Source organism: Haliaeetus albicilla, chromosome 4 (genome assembly GCF_947461875.1).
Source record: "Haliaeetus albicilla chromosome 4, bHalAlb1.1, whole genome shotgun sequence".
Taxonomy (NCBI): Eukaryota; Metazoa; Chordata; class Aves; order Accipitriformes; family Accipitridae; genus Haliaeetus; species Haliaeetus albicilla.
In genome coordinates, this window is record NC_091486.1 from 26,422,305 (window position 1) to 26,450,005 (window position 27,701).

Sequence of the window (27,701 nt, forward strand, 5' to 3'; positions counted from 1 at the left end):
AGGAAAGGGACAGGCAAGGGAAAACAAATTTATTTACTGTAAATGAGCACAGAATATATAAAACGTGCCCTGAGGTATGAAACTTGCAAAACTCTGTTAAAATCATCAGGTTTCCCAACACCTCTGTTGGTTTCTGCTGTAACACCCCTATAAAAACTGAAGCGGGTGTCATTGCTGCACGATGAAAGCTATCCCAATTAAAGAGATAAGCTCTCTAAAAGTAGTTAAAGGTTGCTGAAGCCAGATATGTATGGGAGGCTGTCCTGACATGGCAAGTTATACAAGCATTGCCAAAGTCAAGGGAAATCCCAGCACTCCGGTGTCTACCAGAAGCAGCTGTACCATGCTCAGCTTGCGAGGCTTGCTGTCCTCTCATTTCTCTGTCCCACCGGCCTGCGTCCAGGGGGTGTTGGCTCTCATGTACAGTCCCACCTCAGATCCAGATGTCCACCCAAGCTGTGTGATGAGACCTTCTTATGCTTCCTGAGCATATATTGAAGTGCTCTCCTTGTGTGTCATAAGCTTAGGCTGTGTAATGGAAACCACGTCTCCCCTCCTTGTCCCCGTGTGTTTTGCCTCAGTGCTTTGCTGCCACAACTGATGGTCATGGATTTGGTGAGATCAACCCTAGCATTGTGTGTAACAGCAGAACAGGTTGAGGAATAAACACATGCCAGTTTGTGTTTCATGGCAGCACCTGTTTTCAAACCCACAGCCCAAGGGTGGAAGAAGAAAGGGCTTAAGACAGATGATAAACCAAGCCATTTAAAACATGTTGCCAACAGCCCATTGAGCTCAGCATCCCATTTCTGAGGCCCAAAGCAGGAGGTGAAGGTCAGCCTGCACAGGGTGAGGGGTTGGGATGTGGCTGTTTGGCCCCAGGAGCTGTAGCCTGGCCAGCTCCTTGCTCTCCACAGGGGTGAGCAACCTTGCAACAGCAGCAACGTACTCCTGGCGCAGGTGTGTGCTTTCAGGTGGAGTCTCAGCATGCCATATCCTAAGGCACAGATTGCCAAAGATATTTGGGAACCTCTTGCCGAAACGGCAAGGCTCAGGTGCCTACATGCCACGCAGATCTTGGCCTGAGGGCTCCATTGCTTCATCTGCAGTTGCTTCACCCCTGTCCTTGGGCTAGAGAGGGAAATGGCAGAGGGGGTGTAAAGACCATTATAAGCCATTTCTGCACTCCGAATCCAGCCTTAAAGCCTGCATAGTTCAGGTCCCACTTCCCCATCCCCTGGGGTGGGAGAAGAGCTGCTTCCCACCATGCTGGAGGCTGTCCCTGGCCACGGACGAGCCCTGCACGGGGCCAAAGGGGTGGAGGGGTGCACGGCATGCGGCAGCAGCCGAGCATCAGTATAGTAAGTGTGTGATCAAAACCTGAGTCGCATTTGGCCTTCCCTGCTCATGAAAGTTTGTATTTTTCCAACAGGGTGTGCCTCCTTATGCTATAGTTTAATCTTCCTCAATTGCTCTTTCTGTCCTCATCGTGCCCATGCTGTACTTGTCTTCGTTTCAAAACGTAAATGCGCGCCTCTGAGCAAGCTTCCAGCCTGTGGCATGTTTTATGCATCTTTATTAGCTCCGCTCCAATGCTGGAGTGAGATTACATGATGTCTGGATTTCCTTGCAGTCAGACTTAATATCCTGAGAAATGGGAAATTTTACTGAAATCCTGCAGCGCTGGCCAGGGTGTGGGAGGGTCCGCACTGCCATTTCCATGCTCGTGTTGTTGCCATGGATGTGCAGAATTATCTGACTCGAATATATTCTTTTTTTGTTTGGTTGGGTTTTTTTGTTTATCAGGGTGGGGCAAATGCACTTTAGGTAATTTTGCCACTGCCCAGTTTAAATTTGTATGAAGTTGCGACAGGAACTCAAGATGTGTAAATATGAACAAACCTATAGGAGAAAAAACTACGGTGAAAACTGACTACGTTGCATGAAAAAGGCATTCAGCCTACTGAGTGCTATGGGAAAACAAACAGAAATAGCTGTGAGAAATAATCAGAAGGATACGAAATGCACACTGGTTCTTAGCTAGTATAAATATTCGTTGCTTGAGGGGAGCCAGGCAAGCTAACATCAGCTGAGGATATTAGCTACGTGTCATGGACTGAGATACCTTTCTGTGTGTGAAGAAGAAAGGAGGTGGCTGTTAGCAACTGCATTTGCGGGCAGACCTGAGGTCGGGTCCCTTGGAGGCACGGGAGCGTGCCCTGGCCCCCCTGCAGCCCTCCCCGAGCCCCAGCCTGACCCCGCTGTGGCACCTGCCCTGGGCAGCCCAGGCTTCCTCCAGTGCCTCTCGTGGGTTTCCTGTCCTGTGCCAATTTGCCCACCAAGGGCCTTCATCCCATGCCAACTCTCTCGCTGCCACCGGCGGTCTTGCTCAGCTGCTCCCAGCCAGGGTTTCATTTCAGATGGGAGAAACGGCGCGGTGTTTCTCCCTGGGGAGCTCTGCACTGGGGTCTGCCGTATGAGCAGGATGCTCAGAGAGGGAAGGTGCTGGGGGGTCTGCATCAGAAGCACTAAGCTGGTCCTGAGGCTGCACAGCCACATGGCATTATCCAGCTGCAGGGTTACTGACACATGGCGACAGGCTTGAAGTGACCCATCTGTGAGATCCCCGCCTCTGCTCTCTAATGAGGACGGGCAGGCTCTTGGGGAGAAAATACAAGAATAAAATGCTCTCAGGAGGCAGCATTGCCAGGCTTACTCCCCAGGTTGAAGGTAAAACTGCTGCTGAATGAAATCTGGCACAAATCCTCATTAAATGGAGATGTGGTTATTGTCAGTGCTACAGTAGCGCCCAGGAAGGCTCCTCCAGGACTGCATCGGATTGCAGGGTTTCAAATGCAGGAGGCGAAGAAAATGGCAGTCAGGAAAATGTGTAAATGAATCTGTCTTTGTTCAGTGTCAGGAAATTAATGCCAGCTTCTTAAGGCATAGGAAATGACATTGGCTGCCAAACACAAAGTGGTCTGGATTTCATGGGAATAATTATGACAGTGAAATATTTTCTTAACTTGACCTTGGGCCACATACTAAATGGAAAGAAGTAAATGTGGCACTACAAATGCAAACTGAGCCATGGTAACTTATACCCGTGGAGGATCTGGCCTTACAGAGCCTGCTCCAAAAGGCCACGTCCTGCTGTCGTTTATGCTGGTGTAAATTGGACTGTGTTTTGCTGAACTGGATGGAAGTACTGGGGCTTTCACTGGGTAAGTGTGAGCATCATTTAGCGCTTGGTGAGGACCACTGCCTCGTGGAGGTCAGCAGTATCCCGACTGAGCAAATGACCAGCTCACGTGGAGCTCTCACAGGAGCACCGTGAAACAGAAAAGTAGTGGTGAGGCATAGTTATGCCTGTGCCCCCCCCAGGAACACTGGATGGGGCTTGGTAGAAACGTGGTCTGAGATGACAAATGGGCATGACAAAGTCCTAACTGGAGTCGTGTCAGTTTGCAGACAACCTACCGGAGAGTAATTCACAGACAGAGATGCCTTTCTGAAGGGCTGAGCACACATCCGCCAACAGCTAAAATGAAATCTCAGTTTTCGTAGCTCTGGTTTGTATTTCTGGATGCTTCTGTGTTGATTACCAATCTAGTCATGCTCCTTTGCCTCCTGCCTCTGACACCTCCGTAATTTCAAATGAAGAAACAGTTATTAGCATTATTATGTATTTCTTTGTATGAGTTCTCACCCCAGATTAACACCCGATGGTTCTGGATTCAAACAACAAACAAAATGACAGTGCCAGGAAATGAGATGAGAATCTGTTTTGCATTCTCATTCTGGGCTCGTTTCCCCCAGTTTATTTCAAGAATAACTTTAGGAGAATAAAAAAAAAAGTGATACCACTCTATCAGTACCAGAGATTAAGCAAAACCTGGACTCAGACCAGCTTATATTTTCATCAGATAAAGGGGAAACATATCAGACAGGCCAAAATATTTTAGGAAGGGAAATAGTTCACTTTTGGTTTACTTTTCTGCAGTAGCTACACGGCAGAAATATTAAGCAAGTGTTGTCATGTAGGTTGCCTTCCTCATCATCCTGAAAACAAAGCTGATTACTTAGGTTAAAACTCAGAATGAAAGCATTAGTTGTTTAGGTTTCTTGTGTAAATATACATCTATTTGGCAAATGGAAATTAGAGAAATAAATCCCACAAAACTTGGTACAGTCTTAAATTATGGGAGGTTAATACACATCCTCACTGTTTTCAGATGCAAAAGATAGGGGGTATCTATTTAACATGTCACCCTAGGGAGGAATTATCTGATTTCTAGCATGAGAAAACACCAAAGCCAAGGCAGAGGCCTGCTGTTACTCTATCATGGAAGAACGTGTTCCTTTGAAATTTCATCAGCTAGAAAATCAATGAGTAGGGTTTCAGATTTCATAGAGGAATTTTACTGGCTTTTTTTTTAAGTCCAAATGATAAAAATGCTATAAATTCTATCTTAGACTCTGCAAGTGAAAGGTTTAAGAGATTATGTAAGTAAATCATTCATCCCCTCTGAATATCCTGCTGATAAAAGGGATCCCCTGGTGTGATATGTACTGTCAGGTTTGAATTTGAGGCAGAGAATTTCTTTCAAGTTCCCTTTAGGGAATCTGTACATTTTACACTGAATATTAGGATCACCTCTCCAGGCATGGAGAGGAAGCTGGAATGAGACCCTAAAGCCATAGAGAAATTATCAGAAAGAGATAAACTGGTTTCCTTTTTTTATTAAATTCTCCTATAACCAGCTTTATAACCTAGCAAGTCACAAAAATTTCACATTACATTACACATACTCACTCGCAGGCACTTCACAAGATCAGGGAGGCGTCTCTGCGTTTTCTGCCCTGGACTGAGCACAAAGGCAGAGGGCAGGGCTCCCGCATCTCCCTTTGCACAGACTCCATCCCGCTCTAACAGCTTTCTATTTTGTTGACTGTTTCGTTGCTATTAACTCTTGTTACCAGAATTTCATGTCTTCCGAAGCCCTGATTCGATTCTCGGGCAGGAGCAGGCCAAGCGGCATTAAAGTGTGGCAGAAAAGAAGGTGCCACTTGTTACGCCAGGAAAAGCCGTGGCTGCTCCCCATCTCTGCAGGAAGGGTGATTCCTACCTTGCACACGACTGTAAGGGTTCGTTAGAGTCTGCTGGGGAGGTGCTCTCACGCATGTAAACAAGCGCTCCCTACAGTAAAACCGGCACAAGTCTAGAGAAACTCCCGTGGAGTGGGAGTCGTGCCCTGGGCCATACAAATACGCACAGGTCAGACCCACACCTACCGCAGGGCAGGTTCTCCTCCGAGGTGCAGTCCGTGTAAGGGTGCTGCAGAGGCGTGCAACGGATGCGAGAGGCTGCGGGAGTGCAAGGCATTGCTTGCATCCCTGGGGTGAAGGCACTGGTCCCCCAAACTGCTCCCCCCGTCCCCCCTGGCCGGTGGCGATGCTGAGAGGCAGCGTAAAAACCTCGCTGCCTGCCCATGCACGGCCTCGCCCCTCCTAAATAGGGGGAAAGCAGCAGCAGAGAGCTTCTGGAGAGCCGAAGGCAGGCCAGGGCTGGACCTGAGGGAGCGGCGATCTCTTCAGGGCAGAGACTGCCCTAGACTACTGCCTTTCACCGTTCCTTTTGGGCTTCCCTTTTTTCCTTCCTTCTCCCCAGCCAGGAGGAGCAGCGAACTCTAGCGCGGGCTAGGGAAAAGAGGGATGACGGGGCCCTTCCGTGCCTGGAGCGAATAGTAGCGGCCGGCACTTGCTGGGTCTTCCTGCCAGCAATCTGGCCGTCACGGCCCGGTGGCGGGGACCCGAGAGGGCGGACGCCGGTCCCGGGATGCCGGCGGGGCCGTTCCCCGCCCGGGGCCGCCCGCAGCCCCGCCGGGTCCCGCCCGCAGCCCCGCCGGGCCAAACCTGGCGTAGCAGCACCCTCTGTAGCACGGCTGGAGCATGGCAGCAGCCGCCCGGCCCTCTCCCTGAAGGTTACACAAAGGCATGTGCTGCCAGGGGAAGAATGATGCCGCTCTGATAAATCAGGCGGTGTTCCCTAATGGAGCTGTCTCCACACCTGCCTCGCACCCACGGCCGGACAGCTGCGTGGATTATATTAGTGCGGTGGCTCTCTCTGTGCTGTGGAGACGGCTGAAGTAGCGGTCGGATGGCAGCCATCGGGAGATGTGGCTTTTCTCGTTTTAAAAACGCGACGTGCGTTGACCTGCTCCGCAGGGGAAAAGCAAGGATTTATGTGCGCTCTGAAACCCCTGTCCCTCAGCTCTGATGGAGAAGCAGGCCCTCCCGCTCCGCATGGGAGCTGCAGCGATAAATACTATTGACAGAGCAAGAAAATCAGATACGCCATGTCAGAGCTCTTGCGTTTCTGTTTGAGCGGCCGTGAATCAGTGGAGGAGGACACAAAGAGCTCTGTGAGGCACCAGAGAAATGCGGTTAAGAAAAATCCGAGCTGTGTTAATTTTAATTTGGAAGGCGGCTGGTAGAAAACAGTTCAACCCAACAGGATCTGAGTGTTAGCCAACTCCTTCTGCCCTCTCCCACGGGAAAGAGGGCTATAAAATAAAACCGACTCATAAAAAGCTGTTAGTCAACCTGTTCCCTGCTTGTGACACAGGATGGCAAGGGTCCTAGAGGCAGAGTTGAGGGGGAAGGAGAGGGTAAGCAGCAAGAAAGGCTGAAATTCAGAGAAGGGGATGACTGTGTGTAGCAGAGGAGAAAAGCACTGCAGAAAGCTCAGACCGCTCAGAGCCAGTGTGTAAATTCACCCCAGGAAGTTTAAAAGTTCGCAGTGCCGAGTGATGATTCCCATATTCCAGAAGATAATCTGCTGCTTGTGTTTTCGATTTCCCTCTCCAAGCAGTTCCCAGTGGGGTGGCTGTCGGGATGAGGGTGTCTCCCAGGGCTGGGGCTGTGCTGTAGGGGTAATCCTGCGCTATGTGGACGGGAGGCCTCAGCCCTGTGCTCCGAGCCATGGTGGGCTGCGTGGGCTGCCGGTGGAGGATGTGCCCGGCTGGGTCCAGGCAGAGGATCAGGATCCCCTGCCGACTTTTACCTCTCATCGTGCAACAGCAATGTTTTCTTAATGTGCAGCGGTTGCACCACAGGGAACATGGGGTTAGCTGTTTTCTAAGCAGCATTTTAAGTGGGTGGAAATGAGAGGTTTTGTCACTGCATTTGACTGGGGTCGTAGCATTTCAGTACTTTCAAGAAGCTGCTCTTGGATGGCTTGAAATAGCAGTCTGTGAAAATGGATATTTTCTAAGGTGCCAATTTAAAGCTCATTGAAGTCAACGGGAACTTTTTTATTGGCTTCCCTGGGCTTCAGTTTGGGCTATAAACTATACTGAATTTAGGGGAAGAACCCCCGAAATAGAAACATTCTGGACTGAAGCTGTTGGATTTGGCAAGGTCTGCTGTATGACTGGGCTTTATTATTTTAAATTCAGGCAAGGTCTAGGAAAATTATGCTAATCAAAAGGTTCTTTGGAAAAAGAGTCCAAATGTCTCCATTTTTCTACTTAACGGAAAAGCATCAGCCAAAAAAAGAGTTGTTTTGCTGAAAGTAAAGCCTAAAAGTTTCTCAGGGCTGAAAGACTCTTTTACTGTATGTAGGAACAGTTTCTTTGGGAGTCACGGGTAGGTTGCATTGTCCGAATGGGGTGCAGAGGACTGCAAAACAGCTGTTTGTTGTATCAGTTACATCTCAGTATTTCTCTGCTGTGCCTCCCAGACTGTGTGCTCACTTGGATGTCCTCATATTACTGATTCGCAGCAAATTGATTGAAACTGGGAGGATTTTAACACTAACTCACTTTTCATTTCCACACTTCTGTAAATCCTCCCTGCCATCCCCTAGGACACCAGCCAGGTTCATTTCTGCCACTACTGGCTTCCGTTGTCCATGTCCCCACACCAGTGCAGAGTGACAAAGTCATGCGTGCCTTCTCAGAAAGGCCAGCCTGCTGTTCGTGACAGCTGACACGGCACCTCGTGCAGGCACTGACAAAGGTGCGCACCACACGAGCACCAGCGCTGCGTGCCCTGGCTCAGTGCACTAGAGCTTCAGCAGGCACGGGCTGCACCTCGCTGCAGCCTCCTCTGCTGGAGGCTGCCATTTAAATGTGGTGGATGGGCAAGGAAAGCCTAGAGATGCCCCTTGCTGTGCTTGTGAAAGGAGGTGGTGCTTTGCCATCCCCCCTCAGCTCTTCCGCTAAAAGGTGTTTTTGCAGGAAATCTGTTTTGTGGGATAGTTCTTGGTAAACCAGATGGTATTCACGTGTTTATCTTTTTCCTGTGTGAACCACACATCATAATGTGAAGAAGATGTGCATTGCCCCAGGCGAACCCACTCCTTAAGAAGACAGCAGGGTTTAGCAAAGGCCCAAAATTTAGAAAAGGTTTTATTTGCTGAAAGGCCAAAGGGAGATAAAGGATGAGAAGCCTGGGGGAGAGGAGAAGATGGATCTTTCGGTGCTTATCTTTCAGCCCACACAGCCACGTTATCACACTGGTGCCCCGAATCTGCAAACCATCAGTCAGGGGGCAGACTCTGCTGCCTTTGCTGGAGGCTAAAGCCAGTGTGGATGTGTGGAAGTTTTGAACTCGGGCATCTAAAATGTAAGTTGTTATAAGTAAGATATTGTGGAACGGGCTGCCATATCAGCTTTTATGATGTGTGGAAGTTTTGAACTCGGGCATCTAAAATGTAAGTTGTTATAAGTAAGATATTGTGGAACGGGCTGCCATATCAGCTTTTATTCTTGTTTGTAACTTCATCATTTTTAGAGAAATAACATTCCTCTCCTTGTCCATCTTCTAATGGGGCTTGCTTACCCAGTAGAAACACCCCCAACTTCCGCAAGGAAGACTCTAATCGTGTTCCTCCCAGAACTGTACAAGAAGAATACTCTTCTGTCTCATCTTTTATATCTGTCTTACTGTAAAGTCAGCCACCCCTTGATTACTGAAATTTTTTGATCAGCTCTGACTGCGGAGCTGATCACAAGTGTCCCTGGTATCCAGTACCTCTGCTCTGCTGTTGGTGTCAGCAGACATTTGATTAACTACAGAGATTTGAGCACCAAGGAGATGCAAGGTGGGGCATGAAGTAAATCACATCTCAGGCCCTTCATGCCTCCCCCGCTCCACCCTCCAGCACGGGCGGGCTGCTGGCAGAGTGGTAGTTCAAGGCCTTTGCTTGTGCAATGTGTCGCTGTAATTACTGCAAGGGTAATTGGAAAAAAAAGAAGATCTGCCCACTGCAGTACAACACAGCATGTCACCTGCGACACAGGTGGCAAGCCCTTTTAAGGTTTGAGGACAAGAACATGTCACAAGATGCACTGCAAGGACAAAGTACAAAAGAGGATATTAGCTCAAATAAAATCCTGGAGATTGGCCTCGGTGCGGCGGGGATGCGCTTGGGAGGCAAGGCATCTTGTGGTGCTCATCGTTTGGATACCGATGCCGTGACAGGGGGCTGAGGGCTTCTTTCTCCTTGCTCCCACCAAAAAAAGCAGAGGCTCTTGCTTAGGAATCTGTGCTTATCTGCAGCTGTTTCGCCCTCTGCAGCTCCCTGGGAATATGGTCAGCCATTTCTGGGTAGTGTTTTCTGTTGCATTCTTTTAAATGAAAACAGTGATTTTTGGTTGTGGACAAAAGAAGAACTGTGCTGGCTTAGGGTGTTAATTTAGGTGGATTTTACTATATTTCTAAGGAGCATAAACCGTTATTTGGTGTCCTCCCTTTTCTCTAAATAAAAATGTACGTGCTTTCCTTTAAAAATGTATTTTGTGTGTAAGTCACATAGTGATAACATTAAATGCGGTATAAAGATGGTAATAAAACTGGTTGTAACGTTTATATATTTTTCATGACCAAAGTGCTTTGCAGTTGGAGATGCTATAAATGCATGCTTGCCACTGGAGGAAGCGACACACTTTACACTGCAAAAGACAACAGTCGCATGACTCCAGGACCCGGTCCCTCTGGGCACAGGAGGGGCAGGCAGCTCTCCAGGACAAAACAGGGGCCGGGTCATCTGCCCCGACGTGCCGTGGCCACGGGAAGGTTGGGTGGCTGCTGCTGCAGAACAGGCTGTGGTGGACAGGGTGGAAAATACTGCTGGGATGGGGAAGAGACCCCACGCAGAAGCATCCGTTGACACAGCAGAGGAGGAAGCGCCTGTCCCAGGTCTCCTCCTGTTGTGTCTCAGCTCTGCCGCTTCCCCCTCTCCTTTAGCAGCAGAGGGCCCTCCACATTGGGGTGATGGTATTCAGCGTCACCCACCCTGCTCAGAAACCTTGGGTTTGTCACCTTGGTTGTCTGGGTGCCCAGTCTACTCTGGGAGGAAAAGCAGGTGAAAACAGAAGGAAAAGGGAAGAATGGGGAAAACCGCTGCTGTTGACGTTTTCCCTGGGGTTTTCCGGTGGGGTTTTTTTGTGCATCTGATGTGTTGCAAGAGGATGAAGCAAACTCCAGACATGCTGACTGCCCTCTAGCCGTATCTTCTAAAACAGCCACATCTTGCACAACTCCGTGTCATTTTATGGGGACTTTTTTTCTATGGGAAGCATGGCTGTTCTCCCTTCCCACCCTGCCCCTTCCCTGGAAGCTGGCAGGATTGGGGAGTGTGTGCCGGAGCCGGCCGACCCTGTCACCTCTGCTTGTTTGTGGTGGACCCCTGTGTGGCCACGGTAGGCGAGGAAGAGATGAAGCACATAGTGCAGCTAATCCTGGCTGCAGTGTCCTAATGAATGTCACGCACCAGTTGTACGGAAACCGCTAGAGCGTGTGAACGTCACCAGACAGCCATGGAAAAGTCTCTAAATTGCTCTCCATTAGAGGGCATTCAACATTTGCACAGGCACCAATCTGCAAAGTGAAATTTTTTTTTTTTAAATGTCCACTGACTTTTACAGAACATGCACAATGAATATTAAGGGCTGATGTTCCTGTAGTCATTGCCCATTACTGCACCTCAGATGCCATTATGTGGTGTGACTTTTAAAAACTTTTTTTTTTAAAGGTCATGCTGTTTATGCTGCATAATATATAATACAATTCCACCGTAAATTAGAAAGATACTTTACAGCCTGCTGCTGTGCTTCATGGAGGAGAACAAAATTTGAAATCACAGGTACCTCATGGGTAAGCAGTTGTGGGAAATACTTAATATCACCATATTCGGGGGCTTTATGGACTAGTAATGAGCTACAGAGGCCTCTCTGGGACACCTTGCTGCATCTCCTGCCTGCTCTCTAGCCCCTTTAGAACATTTTCCCATTCTTGACACTGTTAAATTTGATTTTACTTTACTGTTACAGGAAGTTTGGAGTAAACTGTGACATTACCTAACCCACAGCTGTTTCCTTTAGTTAGACAATATGCTCAGTCCTAACAGGTTTCTCTCCCAGCAGATGAGTTGTCTTTCTGTATGTTGAAATGGTTGCAGGCCTGTTCAGTCCCTATATACGCTCACTCTCTGGAAGGATTAAGTATTGGGCATCCCATTGCTTTATAATAGAGGAAGTTTAGGAAATGCTGTCCTCTTTCTTTCCAGGTAAACCACAGCACGGAAACTGGATTTTGAGGGACATGCAGCCTGATCCCAAAATTCCTCTGTGACAGCTCTTCAGGGAGCCAGCATCACAGGTAAGCAAATGAGTTGAAGCTGCAGGTCTGCACGTGGAACACATGATGTGATTGAAAAGGTACGGGAAAACTATGGAGAAAATACAATGTCTGATGCCAGTGCAGTGGAGATGCCAAGTAAAGGAGTTAAGCAAATAAACTGGGTTTCACAGCATTGTTAAGAGATGCAGGAACAGTAACACAGGGAGGAAATTGAGAAGTGGATTTCTTCCATCTAAGGGTCAAAGTTGTAAGCCTCCCTTGAAATGGAAGTTACATGCTTTCTGAGAAATATGGAAAATAATATAATTTTACATTCACAAGATCTCTTACCAGAGAGTGGTATATTCTAAGAATGGTATTTGGATTAAAGGGGCAGGCCAGGCTGCAAAAGGAGGACTGCGTTATTAAGTAAGCCCTTGCTACCAAACAGGTCTACAGGGCAACAGCTCGGATGGTGCAGGCGCGGGGACGCTGGGGGTCGCAGAAGCCAAGGGGCAGCACTGGGCAGTGTCTTCAAGCCAGTTATGTTCAGTCATTACAAACTTTATTGCAAGGGTAGACCTAAACCGCGGTGCCATCCTAATATACCCTTCCTGGAATATATTCCTGGTCCCTGTACTAGGTATACGATTTGCCAGAATACTCGCGCATTATTACTGAGTTAGCAAAAGGCAATGTAGGACTGATTTTTTTATTATAAAGCCATTTTTTGTGTTTGACTATATGACCAACATGGTCTGTAACATATTAAAAATACCTTGGAAAAAGCAGAAGAAAGAAACATTGAACACACAGGTACAAATTAGAGAATTAAAACAGCTCTTGTTTCTTCAATTTCTGTGCTACAAGAGATGGATAACAAATTATTTTCAACTCTCAACCAATGAAAAGAAACTTGGTCAAAATTTCAGAAGGATAAAATATTTTATAGGTGAAAACTCTACAATATTTCTGTAATGTAGTTCTTGGTCAACACATCTTAAGGTGTATTTAACACGACAGATTACTGAGAAAGCCCCTAGTTATTTGGTGCAGATTAATTTCATGCAAATATTCTGTTTTCCACTGAATGTTGTTAAAATAGAGGACAAAATCTTTAAAGGTAAGCAATCAAGAAAAACCCATATCGCTTTGGACTACCAGGATGAGCATCAGCTCACGAGCGTAAGAACAGACACAAAGTTCTCACTTCTATTGTATGGGAACACCATTTACGCAGTCCACCCAACAATCTTATACATCAGTGCCCTCAAAAGCCTGGCTTCGTAGGTAACTGTATTTTTCCCACTGTGCATCCTCTTCTCTTCAAGGGGTTGCTCAATGACAGCGGGGATGTTTCTTCCATACAGCTCACACTGCTTCAGAAACTGAACACACTCTTGAATAACGCTGTCACGTAGCATGATCATGTGCTTGGACATGTTCTCCAGCAAGGACAGGAAACACCGTTTGGCGTAATACCACGTATCAGTGCTCAGTTTTTTGTTATATGGCTCCAGGCTTTTAATGACCCTTGAAATACCGAAGTCATAGTTTCCCTTCACACAGTAGAGGGTACCAATGACAAGATTGACAATGCAAAGATGGTAGATATTTTTATCAGGATTATCATAGGACAGCTGCTCTTCTCCCTTCTCGATCTTCCTCATCAGTTCCTCTGCATCTTCGTTCTGGCTTGTCAGGATGTAGGAAACGCAGAGGTTAGCTAACACAATGGCACTAACATGGAGAATGTTGTCATAGTGCTTTTTAACGATTGGCTCATAGAAGCTAATAGCCTCTTTATACTTGTTCTCCTGCATGAAGAGCACATGAGCCACGTTGAGCTTCCACACCTCGTGTTCATTACAGAACTCCACCGATTTGCGGAAGATCTTTTCTACCATTGTGTAGTTCTTCATGTCCCAGTAGATCTTTGCCTGAGCCATCAAGACAGGTATATATTTATCCAGAGTCTCATCGTACTCATTAACCGCCTTTTTTACAGCTTCATCATCCCAATTTTGCCTAGCTTCCTGCACCTGCTTCGTGAGTTTTCTCAGCTGCTCAGTCAGTGTCCCGGCCGAATCATCTAGCTTGTGGAAGGCCTCCTCAGGGGCAGTTTGACAAGTAATAATGGCATCCAAGAAGTTGTACAAGTAAGGCGTGAGCAGTTTGTAGGTCAGATGGGCATTCTCTGCCAGCACATCAGCCGCCAGGTCGTAGTACTGATGCTTGCAATAGAGAAGCAGCAAGTTTCCAAAAGTTTCTGGTGGGCAGGGGTTCTGCAGGAGCAGGAACTGCAGTTTCTCAAACCCTTCGGTGGGCTGGCTGTCCATGTTCATTAGTGCTTGGTTGTGCAGCGTGACTGGATCCAACTCCTCTTCGGCCCTCGGCGGCATGTCCGTGAGCGCCTCCTGGGCCGCTTTCAGGTTGTGCAATTGGTACTCGATGGCCGCCTTGAGGTTGAAGGCCTCTACCAGGGCCGTGCGGTGCAGAAGCAGAGTGTTGCCTACGCTGCGGACGTCGATACCCTCAGTGGTCATGCCCACGCTGAGCTCCGGGTGCTGGTGGATGCCGCGCTCTATGATATCGGAGATGTGTTTGAGGGCAGGGGCGTACTGCTTGGCCGCGTAGCAGCACAGCGCCATGTTGTAGGACAGCTCAGGGCGGTAACCCAACACTTGCATGGCGCCGGCGAACTTGCCGCTGGCCTCTTCGTGCCGCCCCTGACGGTACAGCAGGCAGCCCAGGTTGATCTCGGCGTCAGCCCGCTCCGAGGGGTCCTCGGCTGCCGCGGGGCCGCCGTCGGCGGTGGCGGCGGCGGCAGCGAGGGCCTCCTCCACCAGGCTCTTGGCCGCCGGGAGATCGCCCTGGGCATAGCGGACGGCCGCCTGCAGGCGCAGGGCCCGGCCCTGGTAGGCGGGGAGGTCCAGCAGCGGGCTGGCGGCCCGCAGGGCCTCGGCGTAGAGCCCGGCCTTGTAGAGGGCCTGCGCCTGGTAGAGCCGGTACGCGTCCAGCTCGGGGTGCAGGGCCACCAGCTGCTCGTAGCACTCGGCGGCCGCCGCGAACTCCTGCAGCTGGTAGTGGCAGTAGCCCAGCAGGGAGAGGCCGCCCCGCGAGCGGCAGCTCTTCTGCAGCTCGCGGCTCAGCAGCGACACCGCCTCCCCGCACCGCCCGCCGCCGATCAGCCCGTAGACCACGGCCGTGTACTGCCCGTCGGGCACCGGGGCGGCCTCCATCGCCGCCGCCGCGGCGGAAGCGGAGGCGGAAGCCGGGCCCTTCGCTGCCACGGCAACGGCGGCCGCCGCAGCGGAAGTACTCCCCGTGCGGGCCGCCGCCCCGCCGGAAGCGGAAGCGGCGGGCGGGCGGTCACGCAGCCGGCGGGGCACGCCGGGAGCTGTAGTGCCCGGGGCGGGGGGGCGGCCTCCGTGCGGAGCTCTCCCGCCTGCCCCCCGCCGCTTCTCCGGCGGCGGGGCACGGCGGCGGCCCGCGCGTCCCGCCGCCGGGGTGCGAGTGGGAGCCGGTGCCCCGGGGAGGAACCGCGCCCTCCGTGTGTGCCCGCCGCCGCCTGCTCGCTTCGGCGGGCTTCTCTGCCGAGCAGCGGCTCGGGGTGCTCGGCGGGGGTTCGGAGGGGTCAGGGAGCGGGCGCCTCCCGAAACGGCTGCCTCGGCCTGTCGAGAGCCGAAGTTTGTCGCGGCTGACGGAAGGAAGGGAGGCTCTTTGTACCTCAGCACAATCTGCCAGCTTTCCCGCGGCTTTAAAAAAGCAGAAGAAATGCTTTCCAGCTCGTCTGTAACTATTTCGACAACGTAATTGTTCCTTGGAGGGACGTTCCCCCCACCGCCCCGTGGTATTTCTGCCGAACAGTGACAGGTCCGGTACAGCAGACTGTACGGTCTGTGGGGCTTCTGTGCATGTCGATAGCTCCGTTAGAGGGGCCAGCCAGATGCGGTTTCTGGTGGTTCCAGACCAACGCCAAGTGTACCCGGCGGAGCTGGGTTTGCTCCCAGGAACGAGCGCTGCAAGGTCATGTTTCAAAAACTATCCTTCTGAGCCACGCAGGCGCCTGTGTTTTCACTGCTCTTCTATTTGCATGATTCACTCATCGACAGATAAGGCTCTGATTCATCCCGACAAGGTAGTTTCAAAGAAAAATTATAATAAAAAACCCCACAGCAAACCATCAAGATTATTTATTTTTTTTTCTAGAGAGACAAATAAAACCAAATTGTTAATTTCAAAAACATGCTTTAAAAAGCTGAATCGGCATTGTTTGATCTACTAAAGCAAAACAGTGAGGGTAATGGTCTTAAAATGCAAAAAGGAAAAGGATGCAGAAGTCTTAAGTTATACATTTGGAAAATATGTAGGATTCACTTGCATTAGAAAATACACACAGAATTTCTGCGCACATGTTTTTTCCCACAGGCGAAGGTTCAGAGCTTGTAATGGTGTTCCACACACAACTGTTAAGATGCAGTGTCCCACATGCTTAGATATGGGTAATTAAATACAAATAGATTACAAAAAGTAATCTAAGAAAGAAAAGGTATCAAGCAATATACAGTATGTGTTCCCATACTGGCACACTGAAGTGAGGGAAATCTCTGGAGGTCTCTCATTCACCTGATTTATACCTCCCATTTCATTGTTATGTTAGAAACCATTCGCATGATTTTACTTCTGTTTCTTTGACAAAGCCAATTAAAAAATGTCTTGCTCTACATTTTCTTGCCCAGAACACTCTAAGCATTGGAAGTGTCTGTTAATGTGTTTTACATAACCTTAAAATAAACCTGTTCTAAAGTTTCACTCAATGCGTAAACAATCTATCAATAACTAAAGTAATTGTTTTAATTTTATGAAGGGAAAATAAGTATTTGGCCTGTAGACTGAAAGACTCCTATTTTTCCACTAGAATTAATTCGTGTAAATATTACAAATGACATTAGGCACTGCTGGTTGCAGTTTTCAAAAATAGTTTGAGACTACTAGTATTGGCTTTGTTGATAACTACAGGCACATTACGAGATTGCAGTGCACAATAAGAAGGAGCAATTAGCAAGGTCACTGGTCCAGAAAAATGCAGTTGCCGTACCAAGGACACCAGCTGAAGGAATACCTGAGCTAAAATGAAACATACTCATCTACGGTTATTTTCTGCAGGGCACAAAACATACTAACGACCTTCTTGGCAAGATCCCTGGCCCTGCAAATAGCAGGGGCTGGCTGTGACAGAGCTGCTTGGGGAGTTCAGTCTCCAATTGCCACGTGAGGCATCAGGCATCCAGTTTAAACTTCTGTGAGCTACTGCTGCCTAACCTCGTAAGTGTGATTCTGCTTTGGCGCAGGAGCAAAACCGTGTCCTGATAGAAGCAGATGTCTACATCTCGATCACATTATGAAGCTGTTCTGTTTTGCCTGTAGGTCCCATGCTGGGGGAAAGGCAAAATGATGGGGCACGTTTAGGGGAAATTGTCTGATTTTACTATGGCCTAAGACACTTCTTGGATGTCTCATTCTCGGGAGGTGGGAAACCCTTCTGTCTGAACCACAGGAGAGCCTCTACCCCAGGTGCTGCTCGCTTTGAACAGTGTTCGGTTTTCTGGTGGGGTCACAGTGTCGTGTTGCAGGGGAGCACTTTAATCCAGGAGGAGGTACATACGAGCCCCTCCTGAGCTCTTCCACTGAAGCCGGTTCACTCTGTGCATGTCCCAGGAGTGAAGCAGAAATTAGGGCTGTACCCAGTGGGCATCCCGTCTCCTTGCTGAGCACATGTAAGGGGCTTCGGCATGAGGGCAGGAGACAAACCCACCCTTGTGACTCCCCACAGGCTGGTGGGGAAGGTGCGCCCGCAGTTGGAAAGCCTGGTCCAGATCAAGTAGGATTTGAAGTTGGACTCCTTCCTGATTATCCTATGCAATGCTAGGGCATTTATGAGCACCCCCCCCCCCCTTTTTTTTTTTCTTTTCTTTTTTTTGGGGGGGTGGGGGGTGAGGAAACGTTGATTTTGGTACGTGGTCTCACAGGTGGGAATCCTGAGTGGAATTGCTGTGTGGCCTGAACTATCTTTGAGGATGGGGATGAAGACACAGGTCTTCTGAGCATTTTTTGCTGATAAAGTGAGGGCTGCTGGCTAGCTCCTGTGAGACCTCATGGCCTATAATTCATGAGACAAGAAACCTGACTGCACTCAGGCTGCAGTTAGCACTAGTCAGTAGGACACCTAGAAAAAAAGGCATTGCTGTTGAACCAGCTTGAAGCACCTTGAGGGGAAGAATGAAGCCCCTGTGACCCTATGGATGGTCCACGTGCTCACTGCATTTTAGCACTGGAATTGTAAATGCTGGAGTCATCACCCAAGGCCAAATTTCCACTAACAGCTGGGGCAAATAAGTGATGACTTGTCTGTTGCTGAGGCAGACCAGATGTATTGGGCATCTCCAGGGAAAGGCCAAGCAGCACTTTATTAGCACTGTCCTGGGTAGTGGTGGTTCTCTGTCCTCGTGCCCTTTAATTTGTCCTCGCCTCTTGTGGACCTGTGTTTTATACACACTTGCAGAACTAATCTCATTTCAATGGGTTTTGCTCTCTCCTTGTGCAGTGGGCAGGGAAACAAGTAAAAGATGGAGAATGCTGATTTAATAACCTGCAGGGTCATCTCTCCTGTGCACATCTCAGAATTTGGCAAAACTGACTGAAGTACTAGGAAAATGTTTCCCTATCAGAAATAATGAAAAGCATTAGCTAAAAAGTGTTTTCCACCATCTTAAAATATGAGAAACTTGGAATATGTTTCTTTACTGTACTGCATGCTTCCACAAAGAATCTTCTTTTTCCTCTCAAAAATACAAGTCTTTTGCTGGTTCCTAAGCTAAGTGTTAACAAAAAATTAGTATAAGAGTCTATTTTTTGTTTGGTTGGTTGGTTCTTTTTTTAAGATTGAGCTGTATCACTTTCAGAGACCAAATGCTGTTCTGAGATGCACTACTGTCCCCCCCCCCCCCCGGTTTCAGTAGGGTTGCTTCATTTTGCCTGAGAACAATTTGATAAAGATCTAGCCGTGCTCTCTCATTTTCTTCCTTGTGATGGAGGAACAGAACCATAACATTAGTCAGCAGTTTCTGAATTTTGACCCACAATAGCAAAGATACCGAAAGACAGGAGAAATAGATGGAGGCAATTACAAACAGTCACTTGATTGATGGTTGACATTGTTAGAGCTTCAGCTGTATGTCAGGTTGCGGTGGTGCTGAATCCCCATCCCTGCCGGTGGGTGTTGCCATGGGCAACAGCGCACTGAAGCCAATAAAAAGGAGAGGAAACGAGGGGAGACTCAACCTTGGGGGAAGCTGTAGGGTATGCGCTATAAATTATGTTACACTTAGCAATATGCAATACCAAAATTCAGGAAGGCTGTGTGTACCTGCCAGCAGTACCATGTCAGTTCCTAGTATCTGTTTCTCCCATGAAGTACGTGTTCCAAGTTTTGTATGGCTTGCTGCTTACTATCCTGCATCTGTCTTTATTCAGGGAAGAAAGAAGTGGTAAAATAATAGCAGAAACATTTCCATTTGGTGCATGTACTCACTGCTGCGCAGTCTGCATTTCTGCTCCTTCCCTGCTTCTTTCTGCTAGAGAAAGTGATGTGGTTCAGTTGTGTACTAACAGACTGGCTTGCAATGGTACTGAAATTTCCAGCTATTCCCCTATACACATGATGAGTAGCACAGAGGGTTTTTGTTTTGTTGTGTTTTTTTTAAAGGAGTGATCAGCAGATTTGTTGTTTCTGTTTGATTGTCAGGCAGATATAGTCAGTTTTTCAAAGGCGCTAACGACTCACTTTCCTTAGAAAGGAGGAAAGCTCTTTCTAGCATCTGGTCAGCTGGGCCAGGTTCTGATTTCCATTAAGTTGGTGCCAGTTCAAGGTAATTCCACTGAAGTAAATAGAGTTGGGCACAGGTGTAAAACTAAGCTGAATTCAGCTTTAATTTCTGCTGCCAGACAACCCTATATTTAGAATCCCATTTTTCATGGAGTACAAAAGCTTTTTTTTCCCTATGAATGGGAACTTGTAAGCACTGCAACATGACTCCTCTTGTGTCAGGTCATGCAGCAGAGCAAGCACCCTCAAATCATAGATCACAGTTTTGCTACGCTAGTGATCTTTGCACTAATGGAAAGAGACCAACTTTCAGGTAATACTGGCATCATCACACAGAACTAGACATGTTTGGTTTTGTGACCTATTATGTTTGATTAGATTTTTATGAACACCTCTACTACAGATGTCTGCGTGTGAGCCTTGACTAGTGCTGTGCTAGCTGTAATAATAGCATCTCAAATTGTACTGAAAGAACTGCAAGAGAAGTAAGAGGTAGTCAGTCCAGTATTATGATATTTTTCCTCTCCACCATTTCAAAATATTAATACCAACTGGAAATTATACTAGAAAGGCTTATCTGTGGTCCACTTCTCAATGTAATATAAACCTGAAGCATAAGGCAACAGATTTCCTTTTTTTATTTGTATTCTATTTTCATTAAAGCCCATTAATCTTTTCCTTAGGGGACACTGTAATTTAAAAAAAATGAATGTGTTAAAAGAGCATTTTTTAAAAGAAAAAAAAAAAACCACCTCTAAAATTACCATGCAATATTTTGCCTTTATGCAAACTTCCCCTTGCTGAGAAATTTACCGCATTGTTAATACGAATTTCTCAGGGAAGCAGGGACAGGTTGGTGTTTTTAAAGATAATAAAGTTTGTTTTTAAATGTAGCAAAGGTAGGCAATTCTAAAGGCCCTGATCAATCACTAAGAAGCTTTGTTGTAAAAAAATACTTCTTTAGAATACAAAGCAGGCTTTTCAGAACATTCAGGCATAAAAGAGGAGGGAAGAGTGAGAGAGGAACATCACAAAAGCAGGCATAATTGATTCATAACATGTACTGAAGAGATGCAAAACAACAATGTAATTACATACTATCCTGTTTTCCTGCAGCTCCTTGCATATGAATTGACCAGCTTGCATCCCAGTTCTGCTCTGTATTATTAATTTTATTAAGCTGTAAGTTCTTATATTTCAGTCTGTTATCAGCTTTAAAGATTTTTACAGCAGCAGTTGAAATGTAGTGGAGCTGAATGAATGCTTCTTATGCTAAGTCTTCCGTGTCACTCCAGATACCAGCACAATCTCACTGCAGGCCTTCCTTTCGGTCCCACTAAGCCTCCCAGTAAAAGCAAACTATGCTGCCATCAAGATAATATCCAATCAATTAAGCATGTCTGTGAAAGCATTTCTTAAAAAAATGATGGGTCTAAGCTTATGAAAACCTTTCAGACAGCTCTTATCGTAAAGCGACACTGACAGTTGCAGGCTTAATTTATGTCTTTGAGAGACATGGTAAAGCTAGAGGAAAAGGAGGATGAGGATGCCACCTGAGAAGGAAGTCTTTTTTGGTGCAGCTCCTCCCATTTACCTCTATTTACTGCCACGGAGTCCAGCATAGGCTTCAATTTCACATTCAGCTTCACTAGACACTGGAAGAAGATTTTTTAAAAAAAGAGGATGAGAGAAAAAATATTGACAACATCTCCACTCCTTTGATGGACAGTCCAGGGAGCAACAGGGTAAAAAGAGTTTAATCTGCACCATGCCTCCACCCTCCTTACCCCCAGCTGTAAAGTCCTGTGTAGGTAAAGCTTACCATTCCCATTGAGATCTCTTTATCTTACTTGTTTTACCTGAGGCTTTAAGTAAGCCACCAAAAATGTCAAAAAAAGCACACAAGGGTAGCAGAGATGCTGCTCATCTACTTCAGCTTTCCTGTAATCCTTAAAGACAGTCCTTCTGAGGCATCCTCCAAGTGCCTGAGGCTATCCGGTTGCTGGCATTTATGAGCAGGAGATCCACTGGTAGGATGACAAGTTGGACAAAACTGAAATAACCTTCATATTCTCCCTATTTCAGGGAGATTCCTATTTCAAACCACAACAGTACCGTGCTTTCCAAAGCTGTCAAAAAATCCATTTCTGTGTGCTCAAAATAAAGAAAAAAAAGTTTCTGTATAGATTGCACTGAAATTACCTCTTTCCTACATACCCAGCCCAAAGCTCCCAAAAGCCAGCAAGAATCTTTTATCCGGTTTCAGCTGGCTTTGAATCAGCCCCAAAATTATGTAATGCCTGCACACCTTTCCTAGAAGTTTATTTTACCTTCCCCTTTAGTATCAAATGCTTATGTGGAAAGACCACAAGTGCGTCACTTGGTTTTGTCCCTACGTTAAAGAAAGACAGAACCTCATTAACAGCAGCACCCCGATGTGAATAAAGGGTTAACCAGTTATCTCCCAAGTGGTCATGTAATGTGCCCTTTCAGGACAGAGTAGTATTATTCTTTTGCAACTTTTTTGATTAGCAAGAAGTGGGTTGTGCCGAGAGTTGGGTATCATGTTTTCTCTGATAGCATGGAAATTATGTATTTGTCATTTGAAATAAAGGGTTGGTGCAAGATAGAAAAAAAATAATGACAGAGAAGACAGCAAGAGTTGTTCTTCTAAAAGTGCAGAAAATTCTAAGGAAAAGAAAGGAAAGGGGAAGCAGGTACCTTTGCAGTTGATAATTTTCATTATTGTCTTTAAATAGCAGGGTTAACAGCAAACACTTTAAATGGTCCCCAGAGCTCAGACACCACTAAAGAACTGGGTTTTTTTATAGCTAGTCTGCAAGCCATGGGAGCTTGGTTAGCTACTGAAGTAAGTCTTGGTAGATTTTTAATTGAGCTATTATATGATAATTAAGGGTTAATGGCCTGATTTTAAGATGTGCTGAAAACTTGCAATTTCAGTTGACTTCAGTAGGAAATATGAATGCTCAGCACTTCTGAAAAATCACACCATTAGTAAGAAGCTGATTTGTGTGGAACTCAAAGCAAATCTGCTTGAAATTATTTCCTTAGAGTACAGCACAGGCCGGGCAGATAATTTTGCAACCTTGGGCCTGGGGTAAGAGGCAGAGTTTACTGCAGTCTCTGCCACATATAGTATTGCTCGCTGGCAACAGCCATTCATTTGATAGAATGGACGTGGATTTGTAACATTCCCATCACCATGCCTCACAGCTCCCCATTTTTAACTCTTTATTTCAGACCATTGTGTATTACTCAAACCTGATTTGGTGGAGTCCAAAACAGAGGGGCAGTAATACATTATAAACACCTGAAAATACCTGAAGAGCTCATTACTGTTATCATTAGCACTTGCATTACCGCTGCCAACTCAGAGTATAGAGGTAGCACCTTAGATATTCAACCCTTGACAGCAACTTATCAGATCCTTTCTGTGCAAAGCCAGTATCCAACCGCTGGCAGTTAAGCTTGCTGGTATTTCTTAAATTTTGAAAAAGTTTTCATGAAGTATTTTTCCAATATACACTTCAGATTTAAAAAAAAAAAAAAAAATCAGTGTTTAAATATCAGTGTATTTCAAATGTCTCTAAGGACAAAGATGGCATTCTGCATGCACATCCCATCAGCCTGAGGACCCGTAAACACAAAACGCAGTACAGGCTGTCCCTGTCATAAATGGTATACCAGCAACCTATACCTGCTACAGGCAACGTAGAGGAGGAGCTCATTGGGACGGTGGACTATGTCTCAGCGTGGCTGTGCAGGTCTCGGCTACGTCTGTGTCCTTTCTGTACTGTTTTTTTTGCCAGGACTGACCACAAGACCATGATGTTTTCAATCCTAGTGCCAGGGAGCAAATGCAGAGGTCTGGGCATGACCTAGTGCTGTGCCTGTCTCTCCAGGCCTAGGCGTGTGCCACACTCTTTTGGTAGGAGACAGCTCTCTCACTTACAGTGCCAGGAGGATTGTGAGTGCTTGACCTGCTTAGTTCAATTAACTTTGCATCAACTACAGCAGAGACCAGAAGCCCAGGTAGATTGGGAATGGATTCAAGAAGCACTGACGCAGTTCTACAGTAATCACTGTATCTTATGAGCTGTGAACATATTTTAAATCCAAAAGTAAATACATATATTTCTTAGAAATATATACGTAAGTGTGTATTACAGAGTCTAATAACCCAGGTGCAACAGAGGTTACCAGGTAAATAACAGGAAGTTAACTAATAACATTAACTTTGATGAAATAAATTAAAAGGAGTATTTAAGAAAAAATAAACCATGTCTTTGATATTCATTTTTACCATAGCACAAGCAATTAATTCTGTGGAATACTTACAAAATATATAGTGTAATTTTGAGAAACTTTATTTTGTAACACATTAATTTAGATTAGGGGTACTTGACAGTGCAGATTTTGCACTTAGGTCTATAAAATGTCTTTATTCAGACATTGATTTGATGTTTAAACCACTGCCTCTGTATTTAGTAACCTTTCACTTTGGGACTCTTTCATTCTGATCTAGTCTTTTAATTAAACCAACTACTATAATTCCTATGGAAATTAGCTTTTATTTTATTTTTTTCTAGCTACCAAAGCATTTCAGTAGGACTTTTCTGATACAAAGTACACAAATTGGATTTTATTTCTGCTTGAGATGTAATTAAAAACTCATTTGATTACTATATATCTGGCCCTGTTTTAATTATTAAAGTCCAGTAATCAATTTTCTTTTATGAAGCTTCTGGGAAATTATCTCAAAAGCAACACATTTCTCTCCCTTCTGGCAGGCTCTCAACCATTTACTGAATTACATTCATAGCACCTGTTCCTGATCCGGATTAAACACCAATTTATTCCCAAAGCTATTTTAGTTTATTTGGCTGTAGCCTAGTCAGGGTTTTCTATGTCCTGGCTGCACTTTTTACTTTCCATTTTATTACATGAGAGCCCCTTGATGTACTGCTCCTCCATGCCGCTATTTTTGATGCACGCCTCTTACAAACAGCTTTGTTAGTGATCTCTCTAATTTGGTATCCAGCTTCTTAATGCACCAATTTATTATTTGCTTTAGTAGGCAGAGGCTTGGTCTTCATCAGCTGTCTGACTTGGGATACCACCACATAAACTCACAGCTCCAGAAACACCTTTTTTCCTCGTCCCTCCTTGGTGCCGCAGGCAGGCTGTGAGCTGGAGGGCAGCCAGGTCGTGCATGGGGGTGAGGGAACCCTTGCCTGGGGGAGTGCCCATCTTTCCACCTGGGACCTCGATGCCCACTGGCAGTCCTTCCACTTCAATGCAGCTGCCTTGCCACACAGCAGTAGGTACAGGATTGGTGACCTTTCCTATTTTATCCCCTTTACTGTTCTTGATAGCAGAGTGATAAAGCGTGCTGAAAGAGCAGTCATGCTGGCGGCTGCGCGCTCCAGCGTTCGGAAAAGCCAGATAGGTTTGCTGTTCCTTTCTGCATCCATATATTACCTCAGATGCATGACTAAGCTGTTTCTCAGAAAGTTACTGTATAGCACTGACTTTTTCTTACCACCTTCAATTATTTAGGTGTCTTTTGTGACTATATACTGCTTTGCCTGCAGCATACTTTCACAAAGTATAGCTCCTCTTACATATAAGCTCCTTCAGTACAAGAAAAGGTTAAAGGCACTTCAGCAATACATTGTGTGCACCTGGGAGAGGGGCAGGGCTGCCTGAAGGAAGAGCTCAAAAGGGGGAGAGCATGAGATCCTCACTCAGAGGAAGCTATTTATGGGAGAAGGTAAGGAGGGGAGAGTGTTTATTATTGGGTATAGAGATGTATTTCTTGGGTATATTTTGATAGATAAAGCATAGAGAATGCAGAAATAGTAGAAGTAGCAACAAACCCCTTCAGGGAGAGGGTGATGGATAGCAGTGGAGGCATTTGTTGGTAGATTTACCTCCTGAGTTGAAGGGTGGTGGTGGGGGAGAGGACTGCATCTGCTACATCACCTTCATTTCTGGGAAAGGATGTTAGCTGAAACAGCCAGGATGTAGCACAGATGTGGCCAGAGTCTAAACTACTGCTAAAGCAAATATAACATTTTGTTGTATTCTAAGACTAATACCAAATCCTTTTAAAGAGGAGCATGGTATTCCCTAAATTATGAACACTGCAGGACCTCCAGAGTATATACTTCCCCCCGCCCCCCCCCGCCCCGAGATTCTCATCCAAATATTGACCAGTTCTGAACTTGCTTAACTTATGAGCTTTGACAAGATTACAGCTTATGAAAGTATGGTTGCGGGCCTAATATTTGTAAAGGGAGTTTATGGAATAAGACCATATAAATTCATTGTTATGAGCGAGCACATATCAAAAAGTTATATGTCTCAGTGTTCACTCTACTTTGGAACCCAGTGGTTTCTAATGAATCACTTTTATTATGTAGGCAGTTTCTGAGCTGGAAGGGAGGACTAGTGACCGAGAAGCCACAGGGATAAATTCAGACCTGGTGTGAGCATGTGAAGCATTGCTGAAGTCAAGAGAGTTGTGACCAGTTACAGCAAAGCTGAATTGGACTCCTGAGTTTTGCTGAAGTGGCTTTCACGTGAGAATACATAGGCCAAAGGTGAGCCATCTATCTGAAAGTCCTTGAACTTTGGATTAGTTCAGATAAAAGAGAACCTGTACTGCAGTCACTTACAGATTCGATCTTCATAATACAAATACTTGATGGAAGTTGTTTTGAAAACCCCCAAATATTTCTGTATATATGCCCATGTACTAAAACCAGAAAGACTGCTAAAATTCTACCTTCCACAGGCAGAATAGAGAAGATAAAGCAATACAGAGAAGATATAGGGATTAACTCCTATGAACCTTTGACTGTGTGCATACATGAATTAATTATTTGCCCTACTGATTCAGGGCCATATTTAATCATTATGTTCCAGAAAAAAAATACTGTATTTGGGAGGGGGCTGAGTTCATGAAAAGAAAACCAAAAAAACCCTGCAATCTCCTCATAGTTGAAGGAGACACTGTTTATTCCTTCTAGAGCTTACTGAGGAGGGGTCCAGGTCATCAAGTACATAATGCATCAGTGTGTTATTTTTGCATTTCTGTCAGAGAATATTTCTCCTGATGCCTAAAAATGTAATTAGATTAAATGAATATACTACTAACTTCCCTGATAGAAAACAGGAGTTTGTTTTAGCTTCTTTATAGAAGTTCTTAGCAGTGCAGAAGGAAGCCATTTGTGACTGGAAGGGGATCTAATACATGCCGCAAGTGTTCAGCTCTTCCACTATGAATTAGCATTATGCTTCTTTCTAGTGATGGTACACTAGCAAGAATAATGGTGCACTCCTTTGTAAGTAAACATGCATACTATAAAGGGATGATCATAAAGTAAGGTTCTCTGCTGGTAAAATGTGCCAGGTACTTCAGGGAGAAAAATATGTACAGAGCTCCTGGCAGACAGATGTGCTCTGACCAGTATCAAGCATGCTATGTTGTCAAAGGGAAAGAGTAATACTGAAGGTCTGGGGGCCTACTGAAGTAGTTCAACTGATGTGTTGCTATAGTTGCAAATGATTCATCTGTTCATAATAATTTCATGAAACCAAGGGTTTGCTCAGAAGAGGAAGAGTTATTATTTCATAAACAACTTCTTTTTTGGCTCTGCTGTTTATGGTTTTGATTCTATGTCTAAAGCATGCAAGAGACAGAATGTTTCTAAATCTTTTCCTTTCAACATTTTAACCAAGCAGCTGATCAATGTCTTCTGCCTTGCTATTAAATGGATTTTGAAAAACTCTTCAAACCGCATCAGTCTCATATCCTTATTTAGTTCTTTGAATTTGCCCTCAGCTGGGAATTCTGCAGGCAACTGTGATTCTGTTGTGTTAAACACTTACTTGAAGCGTTTCATCCATCATCATTTCTAGTCCTTTTCTGATGCAATGTAGTTTGTGCTTTGTCTTTCTTGAAAACTGAATGGCTGTTAAATTATCCATTTATCTTCTTTCAGATTTGCTGTACAATTTGAGTTCCCTCTACTGGCTGTCTCTTCTACCTTATCTGCCAACTTTTCAATCTACTTCCTCAGATGTTTATATACATTTCCATACATGACTGTATGTCCTTCGCAACACATTGGGCAGATAATTCTGAATGAGACAGCAA

The 27,701-nt window shown here is 45.9% G+C and overlaps 2 protein-coding genes across 5 annotated transcripts in view; both read right to left on the bottom strand.

Annotated features, from left to right (window-relative positions):
- Window positions 1-12,326: 12,326 nt before the first annotated feature.
- Window positions 12,327-14,928, bottom strand: LOC104312596 (intraflagellar transport protein 70B). Its single transcript, XM_009917344.2, has one exon. The coding sequence runs from the start codon at window positions 14,868-14,870 to the stop codon at window positions 12,861-12,863; it is 2,010 nt and encodes a 669-aa protein (XP_009915646.2). The 5' UTR covers window positions 14,871-14,928; the 3' UTR covers window positions 12,327-12,860.
- A 2,693-nt stretch (window positions 14,929-17,621) lies between these two features.
- Window positions 17,622-27,701, bottom strand: part of PDE11A (phosphodiesterase 11A) — a 151,850-nt gene continuing 141,770 nt past the window's right edge. For 3 of the 4 annotated variants that reach the window (XM_069781540.1, XM_069781538.1, XM_069781536.1), the window contains one exon: window positions 17,622-21,171. In XM_069781540.1, coding sequence (XP_069637641.1) covers window positions 21,010-21,171 — 162 coding nt within the window. In that variant the 3' untranslated portion in view covers window positions 17,622-21,009. The remainder of the gene's footprint in view (window positions 21,172-27,701) is intronic. The other variant, XM_069781537.1, reaches the window with a different exon arrangement.

What these genes read in the sequence shown, in the direction of transcription:
- LOC104312596 (XM_009917344.2), bottom strand. Translation starts at nt 14,870, where the DNA reads ATGGAGGCCGCCCCGGTGCCCGACGGGCAGTACACGGCCGTGGTCTAC.